General features: G+C 37.3%; 1 protein-coding gene across 4 annotated transcripts in view; it reads left to right on the top strand.

Annotated features, from left to right (window-relative positions):
• The window catches only part of LOC126162496 (uncharacterized protein CG7065-like), a 73663-nt gene that overhangs the window by 40888 nt on the left and 7805 nt on the right, over positions 1-24970 (top strand). For 3 of the 4 annotated variants that reach the window (XM_049919044.1, XM_049919041.1, XM_049919042.1), the window contains 5 exons: positions 6433-6549; positions 7108-7247; positions 7423-7634; positions 8010-8083; positions 21776-21821. In XM_049919044.1, coding sequence (XP_049775001.1) covers positions 6433-6549; positions 7108-7247; positions 7423-7634; positions 8010-8083; positions 21776-21821 — 589 coding nt within the window. The remainder of the gene's footprint in view (positions 1-6432; positions 6550-7107; positions 7248-7422; positions 7635-8009; positions 8084-21775; positions 21822-24970) is intronic. The other variant, XM_049919045.1, reaches the window with a different exon arrangement.

The following is a 24970-nucleotide window of genomic DNA, read 5'->3' as shown; positions in this document are numbered from 1 at the left end:
GATGATCTAAAACTATTGGCATCAACAACTCAACCAATTACTAAAGATAACAGAAGTATTCAGCAATGATATAAATATGGCTTTTGGAACAGACAAATGTAAGAAAAATAGCATAGTCAAGGGAAAACACACTAAACAAGAAGATTACATATTGGATAACCACAGCGACTGCATAGAAGCAATGGAAAAAACAGATGCCTATAAATATCTAGGATACAGACAAAAAATAGGAATAGATAATACAAATATTAAAGAAGAACTAAAAGAAAAACATAGATAAAGACTAACAAAAATACTGAAAAACAGAATTGACAGCAAGAAACAAGACAAAAGCTATAAATACTTATGCTATACCAATATTGACCTACTCATTTGGAGTAGTGAAATGGAGTAACACAGACCTAGAAGCACTCAATACACTTACACGGTCACAATGCCACAAATATAGAATACATCACATACATTCAGCAACAGAAAGATTCACATTAAGCAGAAAGGAAGGAGGAAGGGGATTTATCGATATAAAAAACCTACATTACGGACAGGTAGACAATTTAAGAAAATTCTTTCTAGAACGAGCAGAAACTAGCAAAATACACAAAGCAATCACTCATATAAATACATCGGCTACACCACTGCAATTTCATAACCACTTCTACAATCCTTTAGGTCACATAACATCAACAGATACGAAGAAAGTGAACTGGAAGGGGAAAACACTACACGGCAAGCACCCGTATCATCTAACACAGCCGCACATCGATCAAGACACATCCAACACATGGCTAAGAAAGGCAATATATTCAGTGAGACGGAAGGATTCATGATTGCAATACAGGATCAAACAATAAACACCAGATATTACAGCAAGCATATTATTAAAGATCCCAATACCACAATAGATAAATGCAGACTTTGCAAACAACAAATAGAAACAGTAGATCACATCACAAGTGGATGTACAATACTAGCAAACACAGAATACCCCAGAAGTCATGACAATGTAGCAAAAATAATACATCAACAACTTGCCATAAAACATAAACTAATAAAACAACACGTTCCCACATACAAGTATGCACCACAAAATGTACTGGAGAATGATGAATACAAATTATACTGGAACAGAACCATTATAACAGATAAAACACCACCACATAACAAACCTGACATCATACTCACCAATAAAAAGAAGAAATTAACACAACTAATCGAAATATCCATACCAAATACAACAAATATACAAAAGAAAACAGGAGAAAAAATTGAAAAATACATCCAACTGGCTGAGGAAGTCAAGGACATGTGGCATCAGGATAAAGTTGACATTATACCAATTATACTATAAAGGAGTCATACCACACAATATCCACCAGTACATCAATGCAATACAGCTACATCCAAACTTATATATACAACTACAGAAATCCGTAATTATTGATACATGTTCAGTTACCCGAAAGTTCCTAAATGCAATATAACATATACCGTACAGTTAAAAGGAAGTGACGCTTGATCAAGGTCCGTGTCGCTTTCCATTTTTAACCAGACCTAAGGTCTGAGAAAAATAGAAAAAATAATAATAATAATTTGACAGTCAATATTGTATGTGAAAGCTTGGCTTTTCTTGCAGGTGTACTGTATATGTATTAATTTAAACATTTAACTTTTCCTCTTTGTTTGTTTGCGCTACCTAACTGTGATATTGTTATTGGCTGATTACATCATGTACCCCATGCTCTGAATATCTGCTGACATTGGCTGGCGAGACCGTGTGACATGAGCTGTGACTGGCTGACAAAAGTGCATTGCACAGCGTAATCTTGATTTCAGTGCTTTGGAAGCTGCTGTGCCGTATCTGGTGAAGTTTGTATTTGTTTCGTAATACAAAAATATGCACTGTACAAGTTGCTGTGCATCAAAGCTCTTTCCCAAACCTTTTGTTTTTTGCTGGGCTTCTTTTCCTGCCAGTGTACAAGACCTTTACCATTGAAAGGATTGATAAGTTTTACAACTATGAGGGAAAGTATATAATTGCTTAAGCCGGGAAATTGTACCTTCACCCAGGGTATAGTGTATTTTCACCGTGGGGAAAAGTGTATTTTTAGCTGATAATTCCAGAAAAAAATCTGGGAATTTTTCTTTCTTGTTCTTTCTTGTCCGTGTATACACTTTGCATGAACACATTCCACAAGTAATCAGTGATTAAATAGGCCCCATGTGTATTCCAGCCTCATAAGGAAGATCATCGCAGAGTGTTTCTTGCATAGCAACGTTTACCCCTGTGGCAAATCAAATGCTACTGCATGAGATTTGATGCCATCACATATTACTGTTCTCCATTTGATAACCACTGTCACAGTCACAAATGACAACAATCGGTAATGAGTATATTAGCACTACTCAATATTTTACATTATCATGATCAGTGTGAAGTTTTTGATGAGATGAAGGAAACACAGACAAGGAGTGAATACAATTTTCACATGAGTCTCTTTTGCTTTAATGAACTAGTATTCAGAAGAGCTAGTTGTTACCTTCAGTAAGTTACTGATTATCCTTGATTCTTCATAACTATATAACTACCCTTTCCCCTTCCTCTCCTGCTGTGTTGAAGAGTTAATTCAAGTCAGTCATCACATTCATGTGATGTAGACTACAGATGAACTCATCGTTTCCATTGGCAGTGTAGTGAATGTCAAGTGCAACTTGTTGGACTACTGGAAGAAGTCTACTCACTGAGATGAAAATAAAACTAAGTGAAGCACATAATACAGTATAAACAGAGGGTATTCCATTCGTGCACCTTATTTTCACAAGGATTAAACGTGTGTGCACCAGTGTTGTGGAGACACCCCTCATCTCCCCAACATCAGTCAAGAAAGCTCTGCCATAGTCCTTTGGGACGTGTAATGTGTGCTGCTGGCTAATTTCCTTGTCTGTTAAGAGATGACGACTACTGTCAGTTACTGTGCCATGCTGGAATGACTGCAGAAGATGATTAGGAGGAAATGACTTTTACTCGTTTGGAAATGTGACATGAATTGCACAACAATGCTTGACATCATACAGTGTCAGTTATGTGTGATTTGGTCCAGCATTTCTAATAGACTGTATTGGAACATTCTTCATACAGCCCGGATCTCGCACCATGTGATTTTTATCATTTCAGACAATTAAAGTTCTTCTAATCACCTACCTGGTTGCCTTTCAGAACCAGTGTTGACATACAGGAGGTTGCCGTTACAAGGCCCCTAGTCCTGGACCTATATTTATTTTGTGTCTGTTTCAAAAGATTGGTTTGCTGATTGACCAAATGCTTAGACAGCCATAGTGACCATGTGAAAGAATTAATATGCCCATATGTTCCAGTACCTTTATATCTTCTTTTATGATATCCTGAGTGAATCTTTTTTCACAGAGAACGTATTGCCTTACCTTTTTGAAAAACAAATGAAGTAGTGTGTTTTCAGTAAAGTTTACACCTGCTCCACTACTGTGTAGGATAGATTGCTACTACCATATAGAGGAGCCAACGAGTGACAGACACACACATTGAAAAGCAGACTAAGACGTTGGATAAAATCCTCTTTCAGATTTAGGAAAAATGCACACACCTGTCACGTAACCTCTTGTCATCTCACGGCACTATGACCTGACAGCTGTGAGCATTGATCTCTGGTAGGATGGGTAGTCAGGGTACAGAAGACACGTGGGGTGGGGATGGGCAGGAATTGCAGGATAGAGGCAGGGGAAGATGATGTATGTAGGGCTGCCTATGGTAGTGCACAAGGTTGTCCCACAAGCAGCATAACAGCTTCTTCACTCACTCTTGTCCCTATTCTGCTCTCTTTTCCCCTTCCTTCCCTACCCCTTCCTCCACATCTCAGGCATCTTGTGTATCTCTCAACCCACACAAGCAGAGATTATTCGTAGTGCTATAAAAATGCACCCAGAAGGAAAAATCACAAATGACATGAAATTGACAGATACATTGCACATCATTGTACAAGGAATTTATGCACAAGGTCAGTTTTTTCGTCTGATGGAAAAGATAAGTCACAGAATTTTATCGTACCACTTATTATCGTGTCAACACCATCGCTGCAAAGTGAATTTTTTGCAGTGTTGTTGAGTAAGTAAATTGCTAATGGGACACTGTGATGCAGTTGTAACATCACACCATGCACAATGACAACTACTTTACACCTGCCTGTGTTAATGTATAATACTACGAATGGCCTGGATTAATGTGGAATTACTAGGGTCATTTTTAGCCACGAGGTCCAGTTTTTTTGTTGTGCTGACACCAACATGTGTATGAAGACAAGATGTGCAGTACTATCTTGAAATATTTCTTCATACATCCTCATAGCTTGGGTCATAGTGCACGATTTGATTTCACATCCGCCCTTAACACAGTTGGTTTTTGGTTCTTTGACAGTTCAGTGGTATGCTATACATTTGCTGTGATCAGTGGCTCTGACATTTGCTAACAATCCAGTAACACCAAGGATGTAGCTAATAACATAATGAATTTCCATTTGCTACTGTTAAAACATTAATCATTGGGGAAAGATTTCTTCTAAATTCAGATTTCTGGGAAGAATTGTTTTCATTTTCCTGAAGCATAGTGTGAAAATTTCTTTCTAGGTATTTGTGAAATTGATTCCATGCAACTGACATTCTGCTACATCCCCAACTTCTCCATTGGAATTCAGGTTAGGGGCTTAAGCAAGCCAGTCCAGTAAATTCACCTCTTCTTCCCCCCCCCCCCCCCACCTCCTCTCCCACCTGCCCCTGCCCCCTCTCCCCTGCCCCCTCTCCCCCTGCTCCCCACCCCCTCTCCCCCTTGCCCCCACCCCCTCTTCCCTATGCCCTATATTAATAAGTCGACTGTGAACAACAGTGCTATTTGGGATTCATGTTACGTACAACTTGGTGCCATTGATGTGGGTCCTGTTGTTGTTCTTATCTGAGGGTGGAATAGTATACCATTTTCCAGTTAATATGGATGCTGATCACTATTTTAGATTTTTCAGGTTATTGAAAGTATTTTACCAATATTTCAAGAACTAGCTTTAAGTAATGATCTGGGAATGTACTACACCACTTTATGTACCACTGACATAGGGATCATAAAGATAAGATTAGCATAATCACTGCACGCACAGAGGCATTGAAACAGTCATTCTCCCCACACTCCACACATGAATGGAACAGGAAGAAACTCCAATAACTGGTGCAATGGGATATGCCCTCTGACATGCAGCTCAAGGTCGTTTGCAGAGTATAGATGTAGATGTATTACATTTTAAAGTCTTTTACCTGCGAAATTTTATTAGAGCAAGACAAATAAGTGGAAATTACACTGATGATTTTAAGTTGTGGAACTCTGTCAGCTGCATTATTGTATTTCCTACATTTATAACACGATTAATTTACTTTATGTTACACAGAATTATTTTTGAAAAATAGGACACTGGAGCAGATGAGATGCACTTCTGCCACTGAATTCCTTGTCTGCTCAGAGACTGAAAGCGTGCCTTAGGCTATATGTCACAAGTGTCCAGCTCCTAAAGAGTTCCAGACAATCCACGACTTATTTTTCCAGCTTTTACATTTAGAGGAAGGAAGTGTCATTATGCCTAGTACTGCACACATGAAAATGAAGCTGCATGTGAACCTCTTCTAAATCGTTACATTTAGAAGTACTATTGACCACCACCACCACCACCACCACCACCACCGCTACCACCTTAATTCAGCCAACTTGCTAATGAGGGATGGAATGACGCTGAAAGGGGAGGGAGAGTGCTCATAATTGAAAAACAAGCTTCATGTAAAACCAATCATCTATCTGTAACATCCTCCTCCTCGTCTCTGAAGCAAGATGAAGTAATTTTAATATGACTCAAGACACTTGTGGCAAGAAGACTCACAACAATGTGCCAGAGTGAATTTAATTTAAATTATAAATTTCACCATTTAAAACACAAATTTTAAATGTATTAACCTCATTTGTTTTCTCGCCCTGCACTCATAATTCCTTCAGTAGGGTGGAGTCATTTGAGGGAATTGTAAGTTCTCACCATTTCTTGTTTGGTAACTATCAGTCTATTGGCTCAAATTGATTGACAAGAAATCATTATAAATCCACTATTAAGCAACTGGGTACATCAGTAAGAAAAACTTTAGCTTAGAGTGTATATTACAGTATTATTTTCTTAGAATATGGAATTGGAACAATGTTTTTAGGAGCATGAATGGAATAAGGCTACTTCTGGACTGCAGGACCTTTCAGTTCAGTTACTTACTAGAAATCCTGTTTGGTGTGATGAATTTGATATTATAGCATTTTAAAGTTAAAATAGTTTGTTGATTACACTTTTATATTAGAATTCCAGCATAAAATGTATCTTTTTTTTCCAGACGATTTCCCACAATTGGCACCTGGGGAACCTGTTCCTCCAGGATTTGAAGATAAAGTGCGGCGAATTACTCAGATCCAGTCGGAACTCGACAAAGTCAAAGATAAACCTTTGATTGGTCAGTACAGCAACAATTGTTGCTCGGTATAAAATTAATTAAGTTACTGATTCCTTGTCATTGACTTGATTTGAATTAATTTTTGCTTCTTGTTGGTGTTAGACCTCAATGTACATATGATTCTCCATATTATTCAATTGAGTTGAATGTAATACATTTAGTTACTGGTAGCAACAGCAGCTATCACAATGATTTCATTTATTTGGATAGCATGTCTTAAAACATTAATTCAATTGCACATCAGTGTTTGGTAGATCATGATGATAATTACAAAAGAAAGAACATTTTGTAATTTTCATAAACTAGTTTTCAGTTTTTTAATATGCCATTAGGTGACAAGTGATAAATGCAACATTCAATTGTCACATAATGGTGACCTAAGAAGCGGAGTACAGGTTTGTGAACAAATAAATCATTACAATACACAACCTCTCTTATTTTATAATGCTGTACTTCTACCATTGCTCCTACTCCAGTCCTATTAACAATATGACTAATTCTTAAGAAAGCTTGCTGTATTTGCTTCGATTAGCTATCAACAATGTTTCTTTTGTGCAGGGCTGGAGTATCTGTTGGAATTGACAGATGAACTTGGCAATACTGAGGCAAAATATGTGTGCCTTTTATGTGAGAAGAAAGGTGAACGTCATGTCGTACTGGGTCATCTCACCAGTTTTGAACATTACAATAAATATATTGTAAGCAAAACTTTTCATTAGCTGATAAGGAAGTACTTATTGTCAATTCAACATTTTGTGTTATTTCAGTACATACTTGTATTTATTATTGTGTCACTTTTGTAAATCAACATCACGATATTAAATCCACTTGATACTTCAAATAAATAATTATTCATGTGTTTGCTTTTATTAGGGAATGTATTTTCCTACTGCAAGTAGGGCTATGGCCTCTGATTTTCCAAAAACTAAAGATGGGAAAAAGGCAATGTTATTAGTTTTAACAAATATTTGTCGCGCCATTGAAAAACTGCATGGTCGACTTCAGCCAATGGCTGTAGATAAACACACATTTGAAGCCAAGAAAAATAAATATCTCACACAGATTATAGGAGCTCATCATTTCAGGTTTGTTTGCTTTTGTAACACTGTATACTTAGGACATATTAAGTTGAAATAGTGATTTCTTTTTCTTAATGTGGTCAAGGATGAATACTTCTCATCTTCTCCTGCTGTGCTTACCTTTGTCCTTAGCAGTGGTTTCTCACAGAAGCTTTGAACATTATTAAAGTGGAGGTATATGTCTGCAAGACAAATTGTATCTAAATTAGTTTTGTGGAACTGTGATATTTTTCAGTTCGTCCGTTCTAACATAGGTAAACTTCTCTTTTTGTGGATAAATTGATTGTACTTCTTTGGCTGGTAAACATCATATTAGTTACATTGAAGTGGTACACACTAAAATATGATGATGCTAAAGTGGTACTTCCTTTTACTTTTTAGTGAGAAGCCTGGAGAAACATTTGTAGAATTAGTTGACAAGAATATCCTCAGCTCTGTTCGTTCTTCGCCAACTGGTGAGTCATTGAAAATTAATTTAATTTTTTTTTTAAGAACTGAGTCATTATACTACAGCAGCCTGAATGGACACGAAACAATTTGTCATCTTGTTCCAAGTTCACTGTTTATTAAGTGATTTACAGACTATATGGAAGAGTTTGTAAATTGAGCTACCATTTTCCAAGTTTTGTTTTTGTGCGTACTTACCACTCAGTGCTTTCACTATAAGTACAGTGGTTATCTTTACTCATTCCATTGTTTGTATTACACTATGGGTTTTCCAGTATATATATTAAAAAATCTAAAATTTATTACACGTGACATGTATTTCCAGTATATCACTGAATACAAATATCTTGTATCAATCAGTGATCAGTCACAGTTTAAAGCTACAGCCTTATATATATATATATATATATATATATATATATATATATAAAATTAACTGCACCACACAGATAAAAAAAAAGTTTGTTAACACGAAGCTACTGTTCATGAAAATAAAGGACCGTGGTTTTAACAGTAATAGTGCCTAGTATCTTCTGCCCCTTTTCCTCCCTTTTTCCCTTATAAATTGCACACAGATACAAAAATTTATCAGTTAAATGTCACCATGACACCGTGCTATGTTTTTAGATAAAATAAAATAGGCTGGGTTGATCATGAATTTTAAGTAAAGATAAGGCTTGGCCAGTGTGCATGCTTCATGAGAAAGGCAGTGTTATGCTGTAGTTTGGGGCATTGTGACTGAGGGGGAGTTACATACTCATTGCAAATGGGAAACATTTGCGTTGTTCTCCTATGCAGAGGAGGATTGTTAATGCACAAGGAATAAAGATTTCTGAGAATATTGTAGTCAACTTATTTATAAGACCTACATGCTCCCCAACGTCTTCTGTTGCCTGCGCACAGATCTGAAAGTGTAGTATAACCAGCTGTACTGGTAGTTTGAAAAGAGCTGCAACTGCTCTGTGCACACAAGTTTTACGTGGTCAAGTTGTAGCAACATTTTTACATTGGTTGCCATTTTTTAATGGGTTATCCAAAGCATTGAGCATTGATTTAAGTGGAATTCTGCATGCTTTTTGTGGTTAAGGATATTGCTGAGTACAAAATTAATTGAGCTACTTGCATAATGATACATTTAGGATTTGTAATAAAAGGTGATTGAGAATATACAGAGTTTCACATGTCAGAACTTAGCTTATGAGAGAGTGCATATGTACCTGCAGGCTTTTGAAGTTTTTTTGCATATATTTAAGATATTGAATTAAGTACTTTCTAGTACAACAGATGCCACTACCTGTTTAGTATAGTTCACCAGAGACAGTATCACACAATAAGTATTGTGCTGAGATCTAACAAATATTTAACAGTGTTTGTAGGTTAGTACTTAAAATAAAAGCAAACAAAAACAAACTTGCTTTATCTGGTAGGGAGGCATTTTACTTGGTGTCTGTATCAGTTACATATTTTTTGATCTTTAAATAACTGATGGTTTATCGTTCTTTCAAAATTGCTCTACATTATTTCTGCACGCAGCTAATTTACTTGTATTGTTAGAATTTTATTATTCCTGCTCCACTATTTTCTATTCCTTTGCAGTAGTTCCAATTTAATTCAGGAAAACTCATTACCTGGGTCAATGTAACAAAATGTTGACACCTATCTATTTACAGAGATACTATCATATAATAAACAAGGGAACATCTTTTGTTCCGTTCACCATTGTCAAAAATCTCTGCTACGGGTACTAACCAGTTGCAGACAAAGCTTACAGTCGGTCACCTAACAGTTGTTTCTTTGTGCAGCAACTTTATTTTGTGCTATAGAATGTCTGAAGACTGCAGCATAAGTGTGCAGGAAAGTGTGGTTGCTAAATGGACAGTTCAGCAGTCTTCTCACATTTTGTATGGTCAGATACATGAGTCTGCATGCTCAGTGGGGGAATATTTCAAAAAGGAGAGGGGCAATAGTAAGACTCATTGCCTCTGACATAGGTAATCAAAAAAACTGCAGACACTTTGAAGAGTCATAAAAATGCTATTGTGAACGTTTTTAATGAACATGTCAGCTGACATGACGGGCCAATGATTTCAAGGCAGGTAGAGAGATGCTAGAGAGTGAAAGTACAGATTATGGAAACTGTTTATGCTACATAGTGGACCATGCCATCTGTCAGACCAACAGTATAATTTTTGTTCTAAAGTGAGCCGGTGTGTAAATTAACTACACATCAAAGTGCCGTACTATCTGTGTGGGAAGTAAAGATTTATTTAGAAATATCGCAACTTCTGATTCAGGAGCTGAGAAATTGTTTACTAAAGTTTACTTTGCAACTACACAAATATGCTGGGAGATCATCGGAACTTTGTAAGTGAAGATAAATGTTGCCCACTTTTTTCCCCCAAAACTTTGATGGCATAGCACACATTTTTGCTATGAAGATTTGTATAATTGAAAAAATAAACAGTTTTACATCAGTCATCAGTTGAAAGGGCCCCAAGGTTCATGCATGGAATCGGTCATCAGTTATTTCAGAAAGCGAACTTCTGAGTGAGCACAGATAGCCATTAATTGATGAAAGTGAAAACACTTAAAATATAAATTTTACACACAAATGTATTTGAAGAGAACAGTTCACTGCTGGCTCGTTGCTGATAATATTATGCATATTTTGGTCATGTGACTTATTATGGAAAAGGGCAGGAAAAAGTTGTCCATGATACTTGCGCTGAATGGCTTTTTAGTAAAATCATTAGTTTTTCTCACAACAGCATGCAATATGTTTGCGTTTAGAGGGGTGTGTGTTTTTATTGAAAACATTTTGGAATAAGATCTCTTGTATTTATCTTGCAGGCATACAGTATGTGACAGGATTATGTTGATAGTATTTGAATTAACTGCGAACTCTTCTTCAAAGAATCATCTTGTGGAGTAGCTTCAAGGCGGACTCATAATGAAAGGTGAATGACAAAAGCTATTTATGTATTGAAAAAGTATATGTTATATGATGAAGTTGAATTATGACCACAAAAAGGGACTGCACTTCGTTCTGTTTTTATATTCCCTACCAGTATGTAAATTGAAGCATGATTCTCTCCTACTTCATGAACCAAAGCACCATGTTTGGATTTCAGAATTCTTTCAAAACTTTATGTATATATAACAGGTTGTCAGTAGTGATGTCCTGCTTGTGGTCTTACTAAAACTGAAAAACATTTATGGTTTCTGTGTCCTGTTCTGTTGCCACAATTTTCTGAATAAAAAGTGAAAACAGTCACTACACTGTACCATGAAGCAGAACCAACTGGTGAAAATATACAAGGACAAACAAGAATTGATCAGTCCCAAAAATTATGGCTAATGGGATTGAACAGTTTGCTTTTAATAAAATGAGTATCTGTAAACAGGTTTGATTTAAGGAACATGTTTCTTAAGACATATTCTCCACAGTGGTATGAAAATGATGTCAACACACTACCCCTAGTTATTAAATTAAAAGTTTTAAATTATCTGGCTTAGACAGGTGGAAAGCTCATAGAGCACATTAATAAAGAATGTTAAAAAAAAACTATAAGTACTTCAGGTTGTGTCAGAGTATTCCTATAATTTTCTAGAGCAAATAAGAGCCTTTGCAGAAGAATAAGTACGCTTAAAATGAAATGCATTTTTCACATCATATTTGCAAAACACACGTAGTAAATAGTAGGTTTACTTGTTGTATTGTTAAAGTTAATGCAGCAATATGGTATTAATAATTAAGCTGAAAGTAAAAAAGTATTTCATTAACAATGTTCTTGTGAACATTTTAAAAAAGATGGTAAACAAGATTTTATGCTATTCTGCAATTTTTCAAATGAAGAGCCACCACTTCCTCTTTTCACACTGAGCCAAAATCGCGTGCAACTCTCTCTCTCTCTCTCTCTCTCTCTCTCTCTCTCTCTCTCTCTCTCTTTATTATTTTATTCAAAGAAACCAAACTAGGGGGTACCACAAAGAAACAACCAAATTTGAAAAGTAGGAGCCTCCATATGTTTCATATTTTATTTTTTGAAGAAATGTGAAAACAAGGTTTGCATAAAACTTTTTTACACTACAGTACAGAAAATGATTAAGAATTACCTCAAAGTGTCATTAAATCAGCTTCATAAATTAGCAGATAAAAAAGCAGTGGCTGCTCATTTTGCTTGCTCAAACAAAAACAAAAAACAACTTACCTTGTGGTAAGTACATGTTCTACAGTAAATCAAAATGTTGAAGAGATAAGCAGGTTTCTCTTTTTGTTGTCTGAAAAAATGTATGTATTACATAAAACTTAATTTTTATGGAAGTTTTATAATAAAAAAATTGAACTACTACTACTAAAAAAAGAAAAAAAGAGAAGAAAAAGAAAAGCTGAGCAAGACTGAGTTGGGAACAGAGGAACTAGAGTGAAAGAGAAGAAAAAAAGAAAAACTGAGCAAGACTGAGGTAGGAACAGAGGAACCAGAGTGAAGAATGAGACTGAGGCAGGAACGAGGCTGGCCAAAGTGAACGGTCAACAATTGTGCCTGGGAACGAGGCTGACCACAACCAAAGTGGTTGACCAATCCCATTAACAAGACTGACCATGACCAACATGAATGGTGAATGACCTTTCCTTAGAACTTTTTCCTTGGTCTTTCTGTTCACCATAGAGAACTGTTCCTATAGAGAACTGTTCCTTTGGACCTGATCATTCATGAACGATCCACCACTAGTCAGAGCCCTTGGTTTCAGGCACGAAAAAATTAATAAACCTAATATTATTACAGAGAGAAGTGATATTGTTGCATGACATTGTCAATTTTTAAGAGACATTGTTAAAGTGGCATTTGAAGATGTTGTGTGGTTCATTGAAACGTGGATAAATGGTGGTTGTCTCGCCAGAAAAGACTGGATAGATGACAGTGTATGTGGAAGTACTGCTGTTCCTGTGGGAAAGAGCACAAGAATTATTGCCTTACATGCTGGAGCTTGATCTGGTTTCATACCAAACTGTCTCCTGCAGTACAGATCAGGAAAAACAAGCAAGTACCATGAGGAGATAAACCATGATAATTTTCTGAAGTAGCAGCTGTTGCAAAATTTCATTGACCATCTGTCATTTTAATGAAAAATGCCCCATACCCGTCAGTTGTTATACATATAGATTGAACGATGGCAATGAGAAAAGCCATTGTTATTGTGTGGTTAAAAATCACAATTTGTGTAAATATTATTTCGTGGAACTAGTGAAGCAAAATAAGTCTGTTTCCACAGTATGTTTTTTATGACGTGGCTAAAGAACAACAGGGTTCTTGGGATACCACCATATCCCTGCCACTTTAACTCCATCGAAATGATTTGGATACAGAACAAACATTATGTGGCAACAAATAATAAAAGCTTCAGTGTGACAGAAATTCAGAAACTATTAGAGGAAGCAGTGACATATGGAGTAATGTGTGTCACACAGAAACAGTTGTTAAAGAAGCCTGGAATGGTGACGTGTGAGTAGAAAGTAATGTTGAAAATATAATAATATCCTTGGGTGATTCCAGTGACTCATCCATGTACTAATTTAGCAGATTTTGAAAGTTTCTAGGAAGAAAGTGATGAAATAAGTGGCAGTTAACTTTTGCTGCAATTTGTCTTTGTTCTGTGTTTGTAGATATTACTTGTGTTTCATATTTTAAAGGAATAGCATCTACCACATTTTCATAATAAATATCATCTCATTATTAAGGAATACCTGCTGCACCTGTATGACATATTGCATGTAATTTTTCAGTGATTGGTAAGTACTTAAGCAGTTTATATTACTGTAATATTGCCAGTTATTATATTCAAATGAAAGGTATATTTTAGCTCTCCTTTCTTATTGAGTATACCAGCAGAATGTCCTGTTACAGATAATAGGAAAATTGTGTCATTTTCCACACCGCAGTGCGTTCGTTAAGCAACAAGGATATGACAGTCCTGTAATGCAAACTCAGTACTGCACATTAACAGGAAGCGTGAGAAGAACGTCAGTATGGAACCGCACAGCTGATGCTGTTACAACCGTACTGCTCATGCAGGCATCAGCGAACCAACATCACCATCCCCTTCCAACTGTACTTCACAGACAGTCACTTCATTTTTCTGATCCAGATATAGTGACTGCACAGCAAATGACCTAAAAGAAAGAAGTTAACCCTTATACAGCAAAATCAAATGAAATGTTGTTGTATTAAAACATAAGTTCAAATGTTCTTCTGTTGAAAGTAGCAGCACCATTACAAACGTTGTTGGTTAGCCTATGAGAGACATGAACTGACATTTATTTGTCCTTGGCTCTTCAGTGTTTAACAGGCGGGAACCACAGAACTATCTAGCATGGTAATTGGATCATCATTATTAGCTTTGCTTGTGGAGTTTACAGTAGTTGAGCAGTGATAACTTTGTGGTTGAGTGCCCCTAACCCATGAATACACTGGATAGTAGTGATGACCCTGTACTTGTATCCATGCTGACATATGTGGTCAGTTATGTTCTGCGTCAAAGCATATCTTACTGAGTGGTTGTGACAATCTCCCCAGCACCAGAAAGACGAAACTACAGGGTGCATGTAATACGTCCAGAAGGTATTACTTATTACTGATAGTGAGATGAAATTTGTAATGAAAATATGGTAGATGTTATTTCCTCAAAATATGAAACACAAACAATGTATGCAAACACAGAATTAAGACAAATTATGGCAAAGGGCAAATGGCACTTAGTTTAGTCACTTCCTTCCTAGAGATTATCAGTATCTATGCTACAGCACGTGGATGAGTCATTAGAATTGCCCAAGGATATAATTATGTTTTCGACATTATTTTGTACAAACACTGCACTTGTATGGGCTAATTTAGCTATTGTGACCACAGATCTTATTCTTGGCAAAATTATACTTTGGTTCTATCACATTTATGTCAGTAATAAGCCATCAATGTGAACAAATAATTACCTTGCAGAATTTATATAATGGTGACAAGAAGAGTGTGTTGTTTCTTATTCTAAGTCAGAAGTTCAGTTTTCTTAGGTGTGGCTGATAATGAATCTGGTTCCTGGCAAGGCTGGACTGTACTTTGTTTCACAGAACTAGCAGTAGACGACTTATTCTGTTGATTGTCATGATACATATAATTACTGAAAAGCTCCAGGAGGTAATATCTCCTAAGTGTGAAGGCTACAGGAAAACTATACACATGGCTGTTGGTCATACTGTGCTATTCCTTGACTCTCCCACACCTGCGCAGGCCATTGCTCAACCCACTGGGATACTGGCTCATTAGTTTTATGTAGTGAAGCTCATATTTGCCACTTCTGCCAGGTATGAAATTAGAATGATTATTAATGTTTTGAAAGACAAAGCCATTAAGCCAAACAGAATTTATCACCAATTGAAGGGAACATATGGAGAGTGATATATGGATGTGAAAAAGGTCTGCAAGTGCTATCAGGAATTTCACATAGACAAAAGAAGCAAGATTTATTGAGCTCCAATAAGACCATCACAAAGTCTGAATAATAGTGCATCAAGAGCATGTAATCTGTCTTAATGATTTGCATTTTAGTTTCTAGTGTTTTGTAAAGCATCATTCATAAATAAATTACAATATCAATAGGTGTGTGCAAAAAGGGTTCTGAAAATGCTCACACATCAGATAGTGACAATGCCTTCTCTTTCAATGAATTTCTTCAGAGTGCTGTGTGGTTGAGAAGGAAAACTTTGTAGATCTGATTGATTATTGAGGACGATGAATCCTAGACATTCCATTTCACATGTGAAACCAAACAGCAGTCACCTAAGTGATGGCTCTCTCTTCATCCAGACTATGAAAATCTAAACAAACACTGTCTGCCAGAAAAGTCATGACAACCGTGTTTTGGGATTGAATAGTGTTATTGTTGATGTACTTTAAGGGTAAAAGGTGACAGTTACAGTGAGATACTTAAACAAGTTGAGGGGTGATACAAAGTCAGAGATGAATCTTGAGTGCAAAATCGCACTCTGCATGACAATGCCCCCACCCCTCAGCCCCTCCCATTTCACATCACCACTTGTTTCCTAAGTCGAAAGAACATTTGGCTGAATGATGCTTCAGTGGCTATTTGAGGTGCAAGATGAAGTGATATGGGGTAGAGAGCTTGTTTCAGCATAGCCATGTAAAAGCTGCTCCAGCATGTACAAATGAGGATTATGAGGAAAAACAGATGAACATTCAGTCTTTAAATCAATTTACCAATAATTGAAAATCGATGTTTCTGATTATTTTCTCTGACAGCATTTATTAACATCTAGGTGGTAAGGATACATGTCTCCGCTAAATATACTTATTGTTACGTTTATGGCAACTGTGTCCTGTTGTTCATTCATTCCTTTATTCTGGCGCAATTTAAAATGCAGTCTCTTTGATAGAGTAATTTTTATGAGTGTGTCTTCGCAAGCCTTGAAGTCCACTTCTCTATGACAAAAGCTGTGAAGTTTCTGCAGCGTTACTATTTCATTAGATTGTCCTTAGTATCGTGGAAATTGCTGTCTAAAAAGTCTTATCCATGTCGTCAATGAAATAAATGAGTATGAGTATGTCACTTCCTATTATTATTCGATGATAGTACTCAAATCTCAGCCTCTATGTATCATGTCCTTTTCAATGCACGTCCCAAGTCATAATTGTACTCAACTTCAGCATCTTGCAGTCCTACTTTTATCCATGTCACTATCAATAAATTTGATGGTAAAAACAGCAGTTAGCTGCTCAAGACTGTGAGGAACTATTTACTTATCAACTTTCTGTCCATAAACTGTGAGGTAACAGGAGCACTACTTTAGGGTCTGGAAAATTATCCACCCACGACCAACTTAGTTTCTACTAACATAGGTGCAGCCGTTATTGCTTTGTTGGATGGTGGTACAGCTGCCAATATGTGTGTAATACATATCAAAAAAGCTGTTAGCTTTATGTTCATTGTCAATTTATTTTACAGCTACCGGTTTTGGTAATATAATAAGCCATCATCAGGCCATCTATTCAAGATAGTTGCCGAATTTTTCAATGACTAATGTGTGTACATCATATATGAAAAGCAACCATCCTTTCCAGATAGGTGGAAAGAATACATTGAAAGCCTCTGTGAGGGTGAAGATTTGTCTGATGTGATAGAAGAAGAAACAGGAGTCGATTTAGAAGAGATAGGGGATCCAGTATTAGTATCGGAATTTAAAAGAGCTTTGGAGGACTTACGGTCAAATAAGGCAGAAGGGATAGATATCATTCCATCAGAATTTCTAAAATCATTGGGGGAAGTGGCAACAAAACGACTATTCACGTTGGTGTGTAGAATATATCAGTCTGGCGATATACCATCTGACTTTCGGAAAAGCATCATCCACACAATTCCGAAGACGGCAAGAGCTGACAAGTGCGAGAATTATCGCACAATCAGCTTAACAGCTCATGCATCGAAGCTGCTTACAAGAATAATATACAGAAGAATGGAAACGAAAATTGAGAATGCGCTAGGTGACGATCAGTTTGGCTTTAGGAAAAGTAAAGGGACAAGAGAGGCAATTCTGACATTACGGCTAATAATCGAAGCAAGGCTAAAGAAAAATCAAGACACTTTCATAGGATTTGCCGACCTGGAGAAAGCGTTCGACAATATAAAATGGTGCAAGCTGTTCGAGATTCTGAAAAAAGTAGGGGTAAGCTATAGGGAGAGACAGGTCATATACAATATGTACAACAACCAAGAGGGAATAATAAGAGTGGACGATCAAGAACGAAGTGCTCGTATTAAGAAGGGTGTAAGACAAGGCTGTAGCCTTTCGCCCCTACTCTTCAATCTGTACATCGAGGAAGCAATGATGGAAATAAAAGAAAGGTTCAGGAGTGGAATTAAAATACAAGGTGAAAGGATATCAATGATACGATTTGCTGATGACATTGTTATCCTGAGTGAAAGTGAAGAAGAATTAAATGATCTGCTGAACGGAATGAACAGTCTAATGAGTACACAGTATAGTTTGAGTGTAAATCGGAGAAAGACGAAGGTAATGAGAAGTAGTAGAAATGAGAACAGCGAGAAACTTAACATCAGGATTGATGGTCACGAAGTCAATGAAGTTCAGGAATTCTGCTACCTAGGCAGTAAAATAACCAATGACTGACGGAGCAAGGAGGACATCAAAAGCAGACTCGCTATGGCAAAAAAGGCATTTCTGGCCAAGAGAAGTCTACTAATATCAAATACCGGCCTTAATATGAGGAAGAAATTTCTGAGGATGTACGTCTGGAGTACAGCATTGTATGGTAGTGAAACATGGACTGTGGGAAAACCGGAACAGAAGAGAATAGAAAGCTTTTGAGATGTGGTGCTATAGACGAATGTTGAAAATTAGGTGCACTGATAAGGTAAGGAATGAGGAGGTTCTACGCAGAATCGGAGAGGAAAGGAATATGTGGAAAACACTGATAAGGAGAAGGGACAGGATGATAGGACATCTGCTAAGACATGAGGGAATGACTTCCATGGTACTAGAGGGAGCTGTAGAGGGCAAAAACTGTAGAGGAAGACAGAGATTGGAATATGTCAAGCAAATAATCGAGGACGTAGGTTGCAAGTGCTACTATGAGATGAAGAGGTTAGCACAGGAAAGGAATTCGTGGCGGTCCGCATCAAACCAGTCCATGTCACTGTTGTGTTCTAGTTGCTGATGTGCACTAAAATCATGAGTTTGTAAGGTTGTGCTAAGAGTGGTTATTTTTCTTGTGTGATGTACATGCCTTTTGTTATTGAAAAATTTAGCCACTATCTAGAATAGAAGGCCTGATGAGTGCGTATTATATCACTGAAACTGGTAGCCTATAAAATAAATTGGCGATCGATGATCTTCACGGCTGACAGCTTATTTGATATTTATTTATTAGTTTCCATTCTGTTTCTATGGCCAACGACAGTTGACTTTTTGAGTAGCATTTGTTGAAGCAAGAGACATTGTTGGTTGGTTGTCATACAAAAGTTTCAATGTGGAGTTGGGGTTACGTTTAAATTTCCAGCAGTCCTTGAATACGAGTTTTTCTTGGTTTACTTTAACATTTGGAATCCAGCCAAATATTTATTCAGTTGTTTTTGTGATGTAAAGTACTCTGATTGCTTCACTTTCGTATTTCAAATTTAATTGAATTTTTTTTGTGCTATGCTGTGAAATGTAAATTTGTGTAAAAGTGTGAGTGTTGCACAATAAAGAAATAACATATGCTTTGGAATTGTTCACGGAGATATTAAATTTACACTCGGGTGATGTACAAGCTTGCAAAGGTGTGCTTAATAGCTGGAGCTGGTATCAGTCAGCAGTTGATTGAATAGCATCATCTTGATCCAAATTCAGGATAGCCAAACTGATCCCTAAAGTTTTATTACTTCTTGTTAGTTTCTCAAATTTTGTGGTATACATTACTGTCAGGATCTGATCTAGAATTGATCCATTATTTATGACTGGAAATTAAATTTATTTCTTCCACAGCTGCTTTCTCATGGCACAACAGCTTTTGGATTATCCAATCCCATTCTTAAGTAGATGCAAACATAGCTCATAAGGCAATGCAGAATCCTCATTACAAATCAGCATTAGCAGTAAACGTTCAGAATGTGGTAACTTTGGTGTGTTTGTGTGGATGGCCTTGCACTTTTTATTTATAGTCACGTGCATTTACGTAAAAGGCTATACTGCTCAACGTACAATGAAGGAATGCACATGTGCTGCCAGAAAGACTGTGCTATTGATGGATACTACAAGAAGTATCAGCAGATATCTCTTACAATACTCCAATAGCTTGTGGTTTTGTTCTACGCTGTAAGTTTATCAGTTAGTTTGTTCATGAAACAAATGTGTTGCATTTTTAGTATTGTTGAGCATATGTATGCATTTGAATACAGGATTGGTTCTCCCAAAAATGGTCATGTAGTGAAAAAAGTAATGGTGGAAAGAATAATTTCATATGGAATAATAGTTTTATCTAGTACAAACATCAGCACCATTGTTATGATATGCCATTATTTCAAAGTTTAATTTCGTTTTAAGGTCAAAATGGCAGCTGAGACATCAGATTCTTTTGTTTGACTTTCTTAGTAATATTGTATTAATGAGACTTCGATGTATAATCTCTTCAGCTGTTCTAAATATTTATGTGAAGGGATGTTGGGTTTATAGATTTTAGATTCTTAGCCAAGAAGATATTTGAAAGACTTTTACACATTTTATGGAAGGAAATTAGAAAATTTTGAAATGTGATCTTTCAGCAATTCCTTTGCTATAAAGAACTTATTTCATGTTTTATGAAATACGGAAATCTTGACTTCTCCACTGAAGATGATTTAGTACATCAAATGAGATGATTCAAATCAGGTAATTGTCACATCTAATTGAAATCCTTCTCAGTTTACAGCTGTGTCATAAAATACTTAAAATGCTAAAATGCATTTTATAAAATGACACAGCAGTACATCCGGGAGAATTTGAATGAGATTGACACTGGTCACAGAAGACTGTGTATATATACAAGTCTCGTATTCTCTTCCATTTCCTGTAAATTTATGATTCTGACTCCAAGATAACGTACATAGCAAACATTATGTCCACAAAGCGTTACTGCGTCTGATGTTTAAGTGCTAAAATGTAAAACAAAAAAAATTATTATTATAGCGATTCTCCTAAATTGTGTTCCAAATTAGGCTGCCAATACTATTTCAGCAAACGGGTGACAGTTCAACAGTTTGCGCCTTTGGAGAACAATGGAGGCCAACTAAGAGGTGTAATTCAAAACAAAAGTGTTTTTTGGGAAACTACCTTTCATTAATGGAACTATCGTGTTGAGGCTCAGCTTTTGCTACAAGTATCTGTTCAGTACGCAAAAGGAATTAAACTGTGCAAGGGGAATACATTATGCGACAATCTTAGATGAGCTTTTGTGATATTTCATGATTGCTCATCCAGTATTGCCATTTTAATGTATGATCCCATCCAGAATTTGATTTGGGGACAATTTGACAATAGTCCGGACATAGTGTAAAACCAGCTGTGTGTTTACATACATTTGAAATTCTCTCGCAAAGGCCAGCAATTCCACATCATCGAATCCAAAGAAGTGATTAATGGTTAACAACAAAGATGGGAGAAAGAAGCACTGATGCCCTGCTCAAAAAGAACTTCAACAATTATGAAGAATTTGCGAAAGAGTTATGCATGGTATGTACATCAAGTGGTATTATACATCATGGTTTGAAATTATTTTACAGAAATTTAGCCTATTGGATTATGTATATTGAATATCCATGTATGAGTATTGTTTCCAGAGTGGAGTTTCTTGTCTTTTAATGCAGATTGTGTGTGTGTGCGCGCGCGTATACGTGTGCACATGCGTGCATGTGCTTTGATGTGCTTGCACACACACGCACTCACACACATCGAGACTTGTGCTCATTAATTGGAATTGAAAACTGAAGTTATTATCATGGGTCATAACAATTATGTTTGGAGAAAAGTCTAATATATATATGTAGAACAGTGATGTATTAAACGTTTTATAAATGGCTTGGAGAAGAAATTGTAATTTATGTATGTCATATTAGTAAGTAGATTTTTAGATGTATTTAAATTAATGTATTGGTTCCAGATCTCCATGTGCCATGGGATGACAAATCAAAAGATGGTGGATTGATGTGAGTATTTGTTATATACATACTTTTTTTTTAAATTCTTGGTTTGTGGCAACCAGTAGTGAAGAAGTTATTTGTGTACATTAAATTGTATTCTTTTCTTCATTCTTACATGGTGTTTCATTATCGTTATACACACACACACACACACACACACACACACACACACACACACACAAAATTGTGGTGAATGAAATGAAAAAAAATTTACAATGCTTCTGTGAATTTGTGATTACTTTGTGACCTTTATATTACTTTTCCTACAGTGTGCTGCATTAAAGCACATTTTTTCCAAATTAAGGAAACAGTTACATGTTTGACACATTTCTCCATGTCCAGTCTATGCTGTCAGATCTTTGTCTTTCCGTCTGTCTCTGGCCCTTCTTAGGTTATCTGCAAAGTGAGGTGTAACCGGACTTACATTTGTAGGAGCAGGAGCAAAATCCAAATGCAGCCACTGTGATATAGATTTCCACATTATCGTTGTCGCTGCCATTGCCGTCGTCGTCAGCGTCATATCTTCAGTCAGAAGACTGGCTTGATACAGCTCACCACAATAATTCAAGCCATTTCATCTCTGCATAACTACTGGAACCTACATCCATTTGAACCAAATTAGTGTTGATTTCCCATAATTTCTCTAATACACTTTTTAATGTTAGGGTAATTTCTTCTGTTAGGTCACAAGCAATTTGTTACACATCTGTGCATAATCGCTTTGCCTCTGATGCCTCCTTATCATCACCCAACCCAACTCTTTCGTCCCATCCCCCCCTCCCCTCCAACCCTCACCACCCAAGCCCCTCACACACACACACACACACACACACACACACACACACACACACACTGCATGTGTCACTATCCACTGTAGTTTTGTGTTTGAAATAATGCAGTATAATCAGCTTTGCAGTAATGGAAACGTATGTGGATCCTTGTAGCATGGTCAAGATTTTATTGCTCAAATTATAGGAAAAGAGGTAACAAAACATTTCTTCCCTCCCATTGTTGATACGATATTGCATACCATTTATCAAATAAGTTTAACAACACAATAAAAAGTCTGTATTTTTGTGCCTAGTCGTCATGCTGCATCTTAACGATGAGTTGTTTCCATTATAATTGATCGTTGTTACTGTGAATAAATAGACCTGCACTTGTATCGGGGAATACTGTTATTTGTACTTTATATATTTCTTTAATAAATCTTTTTAGCAGTTCAAAATTATTTTTACACTCAGGGGGCTAGTGTTTCTATCCAGTGCACCTGCAGCTCCTCTTTCTTGTATTCCTATATCACATACCTGTGGCCTCTCTCCCAACTGTCAGCCATCTTTCCCCAAACGTCTCTCCCATTACCCACCTCCTTTCTCCCATTACCCATTCCAAACACCACAAACCCTCATCTCAGTCTATGTGCCAAACTGCAATACAGGCATTGTGTATTCAGTGAGGGCAATGTGCGAGTTGTTTTTTTTTTTTTTTTCCTAAATTATTTAAATTCTGCCAGAACTTTCCATACCATATCCATACCAGATGCTGAGTGAACACATTTCAAATTTTAAAGTGTTTGTCAATGTGTTAGTCAGTTAGTATCATTGATATTTGCCTCACCTATTTCATAGTTTGTGAGCTATTGACAGAAATGAAGGTGTAAAAGGAACATTGTATACATGGATCAGTCACCTACTGGGCATATCTTGGAATAATGACGACAAAAGACTGATTCACCTTGGGAGTCTTGATTGTCACAGATTAGATACGGTTTAGAGCTATCAAAGGCATGTCTTTATTTTATTTTAGGAGGCAATTCTCATCCCTCTCCTCAAACCAGGAAAAGACCGCACATGTCCCAGTAGTTATCGGAGTATCGCCTTGACGAGTTGTGTCGGAAAGACCCTGGAACCGATGGTTAACTGTCGTCTGGTCTGGCAACTCCTCAGCCGCTCTCAGTGTGGATTCCGTCAACAACCTGACCCTCTTAGAGGTGGCTATTCAGCAGGCTTTCCTCCATCAGCATCATTGTATCGGCATATTCTTTGATATCAGTAAGGCATATGATACTACTTGGAGACACTGTATTCTTGCACAACTGCATCAATGGGGCTTTCATGGCCACCTCCTTATTTTCATTCGGTCTTTCCTGTCTCAGCGGTTTTTTCGGACCTGAGTTGGTAACACACTGTCTGATCGATTGGAGCAGGAGTGTTTTAAGTGTTACCCTCTTTGCCATAGCCATCAACAGTATAACATCTACAGTGAGGAGTCCAGTAGAGTTCTCCTTATTTGTGGACGACTTTACTGTTTTCTGTTCCTCCTCCAGTGTTGCAACAGTGAGCCGTCAGTTGCAACTAACAGTGCGGCAGTTAGAGGAGTGGACTGCAAAGATGGGTTTTCAGTTTTCTGCCGATAAGTGTGTTTGTGTTCATTTTAATCGTTCTTGTCGTCTTTTTAATTTGCCTACCTTGCATATGGGGGACACTACCCTACATTTTAGAGACACAGTGCGGTTTCTGGGCCTAATTTTTGACTCCGGGTTGTTATGGTTGCCACACCTACGAGACTTGAAAGCCAGAACCCTGAAGGCACTGAACATCCTCAAGTGCCTCAGCCACAGGTCTTGGGAAGCGGGCAGGGCGCATCTCCTCCAGTTTATCAGGCCTTTGTGTGTTCATGGCTGGACTATGGGTGCACAGTATATGCGTCAGCGAGGCAGTCTTATTTGCAGATCCTTAACGCTGTCCACCATGCGGGGATTCAACTGCCCACTGGTGCTTATCGGACCAGTCCCATACCCAGCCTCTGTGCTGAGGCCGGGGAACCACCGCTTACCATCCGGTGGCAGCTCCAACCTCGCCTGCTCACCATATTGTTGCTCATCCGCTTCTGGACCATATTTTTTCCCACTGTCCCCAGGCTACGATGCCGTTTGGGACCCATGTGCAACATGTGCTGGAGTCCCTTGGTGTGGAGTCCGTATGACCCCAAATTCAGGGTTTTAACTGCCTGCCACCCTGGTTACTGGAGAGGCCCAGAGTGATTTTAAATTTGGTGCAGTACGAGAGAGATTGCACTCCTGCCACCGTTTTTAATGCAACATTTTCTGCCATTTTAGCTGAGCACTGTGACTATATAGCTGTTTACAGATGGGT

The sequence above is a fragment of the Schistocerca cancellata genome, chromosome 2, assembly GCF_023864275.1.
Source record: "Schistocerca cancellata isolate TAMUIC-IGC-003103 chromosome 2, iqSchCanc2.1, whole genome shotgun sequence".
NCBI classification, from domain to species: Eukaryota; Metazoa; Arthropoda; class Insecta; order Orthoptera; family Acrididae; genus Schistocerca; species Schistocerca cancellata.
Note: the sequence above shows the minus strand (reverse complement) of the source record. Positions and strands in the feature narration are given on the sequence as shown.